The sequence below is a fragment of the Cantharellus anzutake genome (assembly GCF_015039405.1).
Source record: "Cantharellus anzutake strain C23 chromosome Unknown EI90scaffold_27, whole genome shotgun sequence".
Classification (NCBI taxonomy): Eukaryota; Fungi; Basidiomycota; class Agaricomycetes; order Cantharellales; family Hydnaceae; genus Cantharellus; species Cantharellus anzutake.
In genome coordinates this window covers 41,929-53,082 of record NW_024066977.1, presented here as the reverse complement: position 1 = coordinate 53,082, position 11,154 = coordinate 41,929, and the positions used below count along the sequence as shown (strand labels likewise).

At 48.9% G+C, this 11,154-nt stretch overlaps 2 protein-coding genes across 2 annotated transcripts; both read right to left on the bottom strand.

Moving 5' to 3' along the window:
• Positions 1-7,104: 7,104 nt before the first annotated feature.
• Positions 7,105-9,387, bottom strand: EI90DRAFT_3154937 (uncharacterized protein). The gene is made up of 5 exons (XM_039065961.1): positions 8,789-9,387; positions 8,188-8,736; positions 7,914-8,139; positions 7,595-7,862; positions 7,105-7,547 (listed from the first exon to the last, which is right to left on the bottom strand). Exons 1-5 carry the CDS (start codon positions 9,198-9,200, stop codon positions 7,212-7,214), a joined length of 1,791 nt encoding a protein of 596 aa, XP_038915395.1. The 5' UTR covers positions 9,201-9,387; the 3' UTR covers positions 7,105-7,211.
• Positions 9,388-9,694: 307 nt separating this feature from the next.
• EI90DRAFT_3289778 (uncharacterized protein) lies at positions 9,695-10,439 on the bottom strand (the record flags this gene model as incomplete). Its single annotated transcript, XM_039067187.1, has 3 exons — positions 9,695-10,187; positions 10,265-10,324; positions 10,354-10,439. 3 exons carry the CDS (start codon positions 10,437-10,439, stop codon positions 9,695-9,697), a joined length of 639 nt encoding a protein of 212 aa, XP_038915394.1.
• Between the last annotated feature and the right edge of the window lie 715 nt (positions 10,440-11,154).

Genomic DNA, 11,154 nt, shown 5'->3' with positions numbered 1-11,154 from the left:
ACATGTCACTTTACTATTTACATTGCTGAGTAATCTTATATTGAGCTTGGTAATCCTCTTATGTAAGCGATCAGCATCCCATTCTGCTTCTAGAACTTTCTGGAAGTTTTGGTGTGGGAATCAACCGATTGCACTGTCTAACACCCGTCATGACCATGTTTACCCTTGTTTACTCACTTTATTCTAAGTCACATGTCATGGAGTTATTTGTTAGCTTAAGAGTGTAGCTTTCCGTCGGTATAAACAACAGTAAACTACGAGGATTATTTATGAAGATATGAATTTTTCAAGATTTAATTTTGAGGCTCTCCAGATTGCTTTTGGCATTAGCTCATCCATTTTCTTACAATTAATTCTGGATAAATTATGCCTCGTTCCTGGACTCGAACTCTTTAGTTTCGCATTTCTAGCTCATCCGTTTCTACCACAAACTCAGGATGTTTGAGCCAGTCTTTTCTGCAAGTGTGTTTTAATCTTGTTAAATCCGTTTCTCCCTCAATTCTTCAGATTTTAACATGAAATCTTTTCGTACACAGACCTATACTTCAACTCTTTAAGACTGTCAAAGATTCATATTTTTCCCTATTTTTCTCGTATAAATATTCCCAATTCTTTCATCTTTTCCTCGTACCCGACCATTTTTCATTATGTGAATTCCTTGATTTTCTTCCGATTTCTCTTTGTCATTCGTTTCGTACGTTCGTAAAACTATTTTCCCACGTTACCACGAATTTCTAATATTTTATTTGATACAGGAAACCTTGTTTTTATTTTCATGTGGGTTTATTTGCTGTTTTTCTTCATTTTCTGGACCACCTTTTAATCCCTAGACTTGAAAGTTCGCGTAGATACTCAATTCATCGACTCTGTTCTTCAGTATTTTTCCGATATTTTATTTCAATTCATTTTGTTGAGTTATGATTTTATCACCATTTTTATTTCTGGTCCGCGGAGGTTGTATGATTTTTATCTAATTGTTTCTGGTTGTTTTAGTGTTGTAACTTTTATATTCCTACAGCGCTGTGCCAAGTAACATGTCTGTGCCCTAACTTACTAAACTGGCAACCAGAACTGAAGAGGGTAAACTCTAGTTGATTTTATTACTGGAGTGTAACCTATGTACAAGTTAAGTATATATAGTTACAGCGAGGGTGGGTCCGCAAATGGCAGAGCCAAGCGGAGCGGAGCTAACGGGGTTAGACATTAGCCAATTGAATATTACCGACGAGTCAGGTTACGGGGTTAACGGAAAGGCAGGCGATAACCCAGAAACGGAAAGGAGGGATAGGCCCGAAGGTGGGCTTTGCAGGGCAAGCAAGTGTATTGTCCAGCGGAGGCGGGAGTGCGCTAGCGGACGTTGGAGCTGTCCGGAAGCCTTCGGGGCTCCGTACTTAGGGAGTGTTATAGAAATGGGAATTTCCCATTCTAGCCTCTTCTGGGCCTTGCACACAGCCACTGTCAGGTGATTTGTATGGCACGTGCCATTAATTAAGTTTAACCAATCAATAATCAACAAAAACCCGCTGCCACACTACCTGTTCAACAACATGTTAAACCATCTGTGAAACAACCTGTAAACCCTTATGTCCAACCCCCTTCCCTATTCCTGCGCCAGAACGGACGAAAATGGGCGCTTCCGGCCCCATTTTTGTAACAGGGAGGCATAGGTAATAAATTGAAAGGAGGGGGTGGTGACCTGTCAGGGGACGACTCCCGGGTCCCCATGACCCTCCCCTATGGCCCACAGCCTCAGGTCTGGCCAGCCCTATCCAGGGCACAATCTACTGTGGGTAAGAAGATGTATAAGATAAAGAAGTAGTAGGTACACTTGCCTACTGTGGGTAAGAAGATGAGAAGGAAGCTAACTTCTCATCTTCCCACAGTGGCCACCATATCAGGAAAACTTCCGGGGATACCCGGAAGTCACATGAAAGAGAAGGAACCGGGTCCGGAGCATGTGGCGTGCGGAGCGTGCATGCATGCGGGAAGCGCGGCGGGTGGAAGCGGGTCCGGACGCAGGTCCGGGTCTGGGCTAGTCAGGGTGTGTGCCCTGACATGACCATCGAGGGGTACCGAAGGGATTGCGGAATACGGGAGCTCCAAGGTTAGTGAAGAAGGAGCAGAAGTAGACCGGAGGGATCGGAGGGGTCGGAAGTTGATGGCCAGGGATGGATATGACAGTTAGGCTATGAAGGGATTGACGAGGAGACACAATGGCTTCTTGCCGGCGAACTCGATCATGCCTCCAACCTTGTCGAAGCATTCCACTCTCGGTACCCAGACAAGCCTGGTCCCTGTCACATCCATACCAACTCCACCTCACCTCCTCTCCACTCTGCCACTGTTCCGGTCCACCTCCGGTTCGTCCTCCCCCTGCACCTCCACTATACCCTCCAGTTCACCTCCACCTCCGATCTCCAGTACCTTCTCTGGTACCTCTTATCCTCATCCTACACAATTATTAATATTTCTATCTACCCAATATTACTACGGACCTCCTAGGACCTCTGCTCACTCCACAAAGGTTTTCCCACTTCTAGTAGCTGTCGCTAATTCCACCCTTCACCTACCCACTCCACAACACTCGATAAGGCGATTCTCTCACGAGCTCACTGACCTGGCAAGTGGGTAAGTCCCCCTTGGGTTTTCCCCTTTGTTCCCATTTGTCCTCTATTATGTATATAAGACCTGTACTGTAGTTGATGGCACCTCAGTGCAAAATCGACGACTAGACTACCCCCAGAGTTCGCACCCTCCTGTTCTGAAGTTAAGGACCAGACTCCTAAGCGTTACCGAATGTAGGCACAGTGCTCCTCTCCAAGTTGCTGAGGCCATGGTCCCCTCGTTCTCTACCTCCAGCCTCCTTCCAGGGAAAGGTCCAGGGACACTGCCCTCCTCGCATGTTCTTGACAGTCCCAAAGCTCCTTAGGAATCCCGACCCCTCTCCCATCTCTCCTTTCTCTCCAACTCCTCATTTTCATTTTCATTTTTTCTTTTCTGTAAGTACAGCACCCCTTGCCTTATTAATTCTGGGCCTTCAAGGGTTCAGGCCTAGAAGGGGATACTGTCATATCCATCCATGGCCATCACTCTCCACTACCTCCGGTCCTTCCGGATCACCTCCACTCCTTTGTCACTAACCTCGGAGCCTCTGGATTCCGCAACTACCTCCGACTCCCCCGATGGTCACCACCCCCTCAATTCAACATATTACCTACACCTCCCTAAGTACAGAGCCCCAAAGGCCTCTGGACAGCTCCGACGTCTGCTAGCGCACTCCCACCTCTGCTGGGCAATTTAGTTGCTTTCCCTGCAAGCCTACCTTCAGGCCGATCCCTCCTTTCCATTTCTGGGTTATAGCCTGCCACTCCGCTAACCCCATAACCTGACTCATTGGTAATATTCAGTCGGCTAACATGTAACTCCGTTAGCTCCACTCCGCTCGGCCCTGCCATTCATGGGCCTGCCCTCTATGTAACTATATATACATAACTTGTAGATAGGTTACACCCTAGTGATAAAATCAACTAGAGTTTCCCTCTTTTAGTTCTCGTTGCCAGTTAGTAAGTTAGGGCATGGACATGTAACTAGGCACAGTGCTCCTGGTCTAAGTTGCTGAGGCTGAAGCCCTCCATCATGGGGACATCTCCCTCATCCCACATCTGGTCTCTGACAGCCACATACTGTACCCCCTCTCACTAGCACCTGGAATCACCCACAGAACCACCCACAATAGCTTGGCTCTATCCATGGCTGACATGACCCAACTCCACTTGTATATAAACCCAGCCAAAGCAGAACTGAAGAAGCAGCCTTCTTCTTAATTCTGCTTTAGGCAAGTAGCTTAGCTTTCTCACACTAATAATAACTCAATTCTGCTTTAGTCTAAAAAGCACACAGGGATGTTCACCTGAGTAAGGGCCATCCACCATACACTCCTGTAACTCCACTGCCATCTGGACTGCTAGTGCTGGGCACTATGCCAGGACCCTTGCCCTTTTTGAGCTATCCCTGACACTTAACCAACAAATGGTCAGGTCAACAGTCCATGACTGATTTGAGTTGATCTCAAAGCAAATCAAAGCACAGACTCATACCTTGTGGATGTGCACAGCAACATGCAATTTTACTTCTTGCAGAGTGTATGTGTTGGAATACAAGTCATAGTAGGGATCCCACATCTGACACTGTGCTGTTGACTGACATCCCACTATTCCGACACCGCCTCCCCAATGTGACTGTGCATCTGTCGATCTGTAGCATAGCCCCGATGTAGTATAAATACACAATTAGCTAGGCTTAATAATTGTCAGGGTTCAGCACCCTGCCTTAGGGTGCCCCGGACTCCCCACCTACTTTACCCCCTTTATTCTTTGATTGTTGCCTCGCTGTTGCCTTTGTGTGTTGTGTACACGCGCGCATGGGATAGCGTGGGAACTTTCTGAGCAAGCAGCTTGCCCAGAATGTTTCCATGGGTCACAGCCACAATTCTGGGCAAGCAACTCGCCCAGAACATTCCCACGCTTACTGGGCACTGCCACCTGGGTGCTCCCTCCGGGTCACACTACACAACTCTAGGAGCTGTATAGTTGTGGGCATGTGACCCATTCCTTTATATAGCAACCATGCGGGGAGATGAGACCTTTACCCTTCTTCTCATCTCATGCCCCGCATAGGCAAGTGTATATATTCCCTTTCTTTTACTATACATCTCATGCCCTGCATAGTGTGAGGACAGGATAGATGAGGGTTTGTCATATCCGTGCATACCCGATCCCGACCTGACTCCCGGACCTCCTCCTTCACCACCTCTGGAGTCCTGCCCTACTGCTGTCCATTCCGATATTCACCTTCAGTCCTGGCACCACACCTCTTCTCACCTCCCATGCCACCTCCACTCCTCCGTCCCTCTCCTACCCTATCTCCGTCCGCTCCGATACTCACCTCGGACCGAACACCACACCTCTTGCCACCCTCCTCCTACTCCTCCTCCCACTCCTCCACTTCCTCCCCACAACACCTCCACCCTTCCGTCACCCTCCTACTCTTCTCCCGTCCACTCTGATACTCACCCTCGGACCTGACACCTTTTCTCTCCTCCACACCTTTCCTCCTTCCTCCTTCCTCTTTCTCCCCTCTGGCCCTCTTCTGTCGACCCCCTGTCAAGTTACGACCTTCCACCGCTGTCCCGTACTTCATACTCGGACACTGCTTGTACCTTTGCTCCAAGCCTCCATCATAGCTCCTACCTCGGACTTTGACTCCACCTCGGCCTTAGTCCATTGCATTGGTGACCTCATACTACGTAAACACCATTGCTGTCAGAGACCAGATTCGAGACAAGGGAGAGTCTCCGTAGCGGAGGGCTTTGGCCTCAGCGACTTATGCCAAGAGCGCTGTGCCTAGCGACACGTCCGTGCCCTAACTTACTGACTGGCAATCAGAACCGAAGGGGGGGTAACTCTAGTTGATTTTATTACTGGAGTGTAACCTATGTACAAGTTGGATATATATATGGTTACAGTGAAGACGGGTCCGCAATTGGCGGAGCTGAATGGAGCGGAGCTAACGGGGTTAAACATTAGCCGACTGAATATTACCGACGAGTCGGGTCGCAGGGTTAGCAGGAAGGCAGGCGATAACCCAGAAACGGAAAGGAGGGATAGGCCCGAAGGTGGGCTCTGCAGGGCAGGCGAGTGTATTGCCCAGCGGAGGCGGGAGTGCGCTAGCGGACATCGGAGCTGTCCGGAAGTCTTCGGGGCTCCATACTTAGGGATGCGTAGGTAATAAATTGAAATGAGGGGGTGGTGACCATCGAGGGTACCGAGGGGATTGCGGAATATGGGAGCTCCGAGGTTAGTGAGGAAGGAGTGGAGTTAGACCGGAGGGATCGGAGGGACCGGAAGTCGATGGCCGGGGATGGATATGACAATTGCCAATATCCCTTGGACTTTCAACCCCGCCTCCATAAGCTCCATAAGCTCCGCAACCTCCGAGCTCCATGGATCACCTTCAGCACTTTCACCGCTTGTGTCAGGGGACGACTCCCGGGTCCCCATGACCCTCCCCTATGGCCCACAGCCTCAGGTCTGGCCAGCCCTATCCAGGGCACAATCTACTGTGGGTAAGGAGATGAATAGATAAAGCAGTAGGTAAGGTACACTTGCCTACTGTGGGTAAGGAGATGAGAAGGAAGCTAACTTCTCATCTTCCCACAGTGGCCACAATATTAGCAAAACTTCCGGGGATACCCGGAAGTCACATGAAGGGGTAGGAACCGGGTCCGGAGCATGCGGTGTGCGGAGCGTGCGTGCGTGTGGGAAGCGCGGCGGGTGGAAGCGGGTCCGGACACGGGTCCGGGTCCGGGCTAGTCAGGGTGTGTGCCCTGACAGCTTGTAATGTATCTCTCGCGTTTTTCCCTCATCCCTATTTGGACTGCTGCTTCTTCCCATTCTAGCCAGTTAGTCATCATCCCCACTTCCCCTCATCCTCCTGCCCCTCTGGGCCTCACCCTCCTTACCTCCTTTCGGACATACCACAGGTTCTGCCTTATGACCTTTGGTACTGCTCCGCTTCGGTCTTCCCTTTGTTCCCGTTTGGACGCCTTCGTTCTGATTCGGATCCCCTTTGTTTCCTTGTGCTTTTGCCCTCCCATTATATATATCAGCGCCTGTACATACTCGTTTTAGGCCTTAGTCTAAAATCAACCTGAAATGCCCCCTAGAGACTTCCTGCTCGCCTCCTATGAAATTAAGGACCAAATGGACAAACAGCAATGGCACAGCGCTCCGCTTGAGTCGCTGAGGCCAAGGTCCCTCCTTGCTAAGTCTCTGGTTCCCCTCCGGAATCATCCACCCTCGCCTAGTTCTAACAGGGTTGAGGTCAGGGAGCCTCCGAGTCCAAGGCCGGGCCCTGACAATAATGATTATCTTTTGGTCTTACCTCAGGTCCCTTCATTATAGCGTGAGTGTAGCTGCAAGTGCTACATCACTAACTGACTAGTCTTTACAACAGTATGATTACTGACTCCAACTGGGTGATCATACATTCCACAAGTGGATTGCATGTTGCTGTGTGCATGAGTCTGATCACAGTGGTCCAACACACAAACATCTGAATGCACATAAAAAAACAACAACAAATCCAGAACAGTAGGTAATATGTATAGACATATTCTCAAGGCCAAATAGAATGCAAAAAGAATTTGGACATCACAGTGATTTTAATTCTCTAAGTCCTTGCTCAGCTGACAAAATAGAACCCTTGACCAAGTTCCATCCGAAAGAGCAGAGGCTTTGAGGCAGCTCATGTACAGGAGCTTCAGTAATAAGGTTCCCAACTCCCCAAAGATCAACCTCTGCACCATGGCCATCCTCAAATACTTGTGGTGCATGTGTTTCAGAATCCAAATTGAGGGCTGCTTTCGTTGGAGGGATTGCAGCATCTTCCCAATCAATGAGGAACCACTGCTTGGAATTGGTGAGGCTTTGCATGACATTTGGCCAGCGAATATCTCGATGAAACACCGGTGGTTCAGTGTGTGATACCTGCAGACTACATGAACTCAAATTAATAATCCTATATAAATACTTACTTGGAGAGCCTCAAGAAGACAGATGACTGCATTTTTAACATCTTCAGCAGACTCTGGACCATGGTAGTAACCTCGAGGTGCGAGTTCCACAAAGCAACCATATTCTGGATGGGACATTCCAAAGTTCGTAAGGGTGTCAACATTTGGCACATGTTTTTCTTTGAGTTTTCCATAGATAAATTCAAGAAAGGAAATCTTGAGTTTATCTTCTGTGGGATAAGTCTTCCGTATCTTGTCCCTGAAAAATTCAACACATTTCCCATTTTCACTAACTTCACGGTTAGGTTCAATGCAATCAGGATACACAAATGAAACTCACCGTTCCAATATAAACATATCAGTATCCACATCTCTGTCCACCATATGTTCTAATGCCCGGAGAACCTTGACCAGTCTGATCATCGTTGTCGCATTTCTCATACGTCCCCGCCTTGTTGACAGATCTGCCTTTAGAATGTCTTGTACAACAATTTTTTGAACTCCCTGTGCATTTATGACTGGCTGGATAGCTACAAGCGTGATATTAGCACCAACGGCATAGTAGCCTAAATACATGGGTCAACAACAGGTGGTGTTGGAGAAGAATCACATACCGAGCACATATGGAGCACGGCCATAGGCCCAGCGAGTCTTGTCAGCGAGCTCCTGACGAGGATGTTTTCCGGAAAACGATGGACATTTCTCCTCCCCCCGGAATAAGCAGGCCGACTCCAAGAGGAGACCCAAATCAGGGCGGAAAGATCCAGTATTCGTGCTGCGGTTGCTGTTGCGTATCCACTTGAGGTCGCCAAGACCCGCCTTGAGGATGTTCAGAATGTTTTCGTCCCAGAATGAAATGAAGGAGTTTTTAGTTCCATTTGAGTCCGGTGGGTGGCCGTGAATTGCCACATCTAGTAGGCGCCAGACAAAGCTAGCCGTCTCATCCTCATTCTCGATGAAGAGCATCTCCAGGTCTGCTGGAAAACAAAGGAGCTTAGGACTACTTGGATCTGTGTGCAGGAGGCTCCGCCATTGCGGATTGGAAATCGGGATTTTTTCTTCGGGCTCAAGAGGCGCGTTCAGATAGACACCCAAATCGGTAACGTTCAGGATTTTTGGGAGGGGAACGTTCCATTTAAGGTACAGCTTTGCTGAAATATCGACTGCAGACGAGTGAGGAGTTTGGCCATAAAATACAAAGTCGCAAAGACCTACCCGAATCCTCACGCTTCCTCTTTCCGTTATGAGGCACTTGGACGATGAGATGGAGATGCCTTTCCTTGGGGTCTTCCTGCCAGTATTGGGATATCCTATCTTCAGGGTCGAGAATCTGCACGGGGCCGTTTCCCTCCAGTGCCTCGTCGCATTCAGGATCAGGGAACTCAATTGCCTTTATCCTTTGACGAAAAGCTAGTTTTTCGGCTCCTGTAACCCCCCTTGGTATCGGCGATGAGAACTTCCACAACACCAGCTGGTTTGCATCCAGATGATCTAGTTGGCGGGCTAATTTAGACTTGATAGCGTCGCAAAGGAAGTCAACAGATTCGCCAGGCGATACATTCAGAAGAAACACGGCACCGAGGGGGTTTCTTCCACGGTCAACCGCCAAGCAAGTAAGAGTGATCATGGGCAACTGTTCTAGTGTTTAGCAGCGACAAGCGGCAACAGCCGCTGTGAAGCCGTTCGCCAACTTCACCAAAATAATTAGTAATCATAATTGTATTGACAGGAGGAATGGCTCCAAATATCAAGCAGTCACAGAGGCTGGAGGCCTGGCGATGAATGCTGACATCACAAGAAATGACTCACTCGGCTTGCACCGAGATGCGAATATTGACGACCATTACGTCAAACTAATCTCTCACGCCAGGAAGAATAGCAACACCAGCACCTGCAGAAATAGATCCATTCTCCCAGCCCAACCACAATGCCCCTGGCTAGTACGATTTCCGACCATGAATATTTTTTCGGTGTGCCCGGACACGAGTTCGCCCAACGACGATGGAAACTGTTCCCTGAGCTGCATGGCTTCATTCACTCACATCCGTGAGCGCCGGAAAGTGGTTACATTCCATGTTACGTTGCCAACTGTGACATCTCTGCGACCCAGCCGTTTGCACGCTACAGGCCTCGCTCGTGTTGCTGTGAATTTTCGTAAAACAAAAATTTCTGTTTCCCTTCGACCGTAGGCTTGTTGGTTACCCAGCACTGGTGGCGACGTCGAACCATCATCAAAGCAAGATTATCAATGCAGCGCAGGCTCGACACCAGTGCCGCGAATGCGAGAGAGGAAGCCGAATGCAAAGGTTTCGTCGCGAAACTAATGATAATTCGCGGTTTCCGAGCAACGGCGGAATCTGTACGTGCGATTCCCATAGGCATTGACAGCCCGTTCAGGGTCCGGTGGACCGTCGTGCTCGACGGCACCGCTACATCGGCTTCGGGCGTGGCTCGTCGGTTCGGGCCTTGGCATTGATGGATGCGGTGCAGTTTGGCGGTTTTCGTGAGTGGTCCAACGCACCATGCTCGAAGTGCTTCGCCCCCCGATGCGCAAATCCGGAGCCTTACCTGCTTGGATGGAGCGAACATGGCCAACGCTCTGATGTCCTGATGTCTACTTGTTCAGACGTCATTTATGTGTGGTGAAATTGCCCAATATCGGCAGCGTTCAACGCTCGCCTTTTAGCTTACATCGACACAGCCCACCCCTTCCCATTGTCACTTCCACCGGCCAATATAGGTGCGATGAAACTGCCACATGTTAGCAGTGTTCATCTCACCTCTTTTCTCGCACCAACATCCTGTCGTTTCGGCTCCATGCATCTTCGGTGGCTTTCGCCATGCCACCTGCCGACCATCCTGGCATACCTGGCTTCCAATAACATTTTCACGAGCCCCTTCCCCTTTATTATGAAGGTGCAAAAAAAATACAGTCATGTGCCCTCGAAAGACAACACTAGTACTTGTTGTAAGATAGACGACTTTGTGACTCTCCGGATGCAAATTGTTGTAAAACTCGCATCCCATTCAAGCCCTGCCTCAACGCTTTTGGGGCTCATGTGAGAGCTAAAGGCAGTAGAACTAACATTGTTTTGTAACTTCTTGGTGTGGGAATTTTAATATCTGTCCTTACTGTTGCACTGAATGTAAAATACTTTATAATGATATATTGAACATCCCTTTCAACTCTAAACCCGATTCCCAAAAAAAAAAAAGAACCAGTTTCGGGATTTGCTGGTGTGGACCGCGGAAACTGAATTGCGGTATTTGCCGGGTACAAAAAAGGAAACAAAGTTGATCACTCCCTTTTCCCTCAGGGTAAGGAACTGCCTTGCAAAAAAAAGGAATTTTGATTAACAGAAAGTGATTTGGTTAGAGAAAATGTCTAAGCCCCGCATGCATCCGGTGCCGAGTACCCCATGCAGTGCCATGTCGCCAGTCATGCCATGCATCCCCACTTGTACCTCTCTTTTTAACACTCAGGATCACCCACAGAGCCACCCACAATAGCACGGCTCTGTCATATCCGTACATACCCGATCCCAATCCGACTCCCGGACCCCCATCTTCACCACCTCCAG

Bases quoted from the DNA above. Each gene is read 5' to 3' on its own strand.
- EI90DRAFT_3154937 (XM_039065961.1), bottom strand. From the start codon at position 9,200: ATGATCACTCTTACTTGCTTGGCGGTTGACCGTGGAAGAAACCCCCTC. The intron at 7,863-7,913 runs GTGAGTTTCATT...CCGTGAAGTTAG, and splicing joins GATATGTTTATATTGGAACG to TGAAAATGGGAAATGTGTTG. The intron at 7,548-7,594 runs GTAAGTATTTAT...TGTAGTCTGCAG, and splicing joins GTCTTCTTGAGGCTCTCCAA to GTATCACACACTGAACCACC.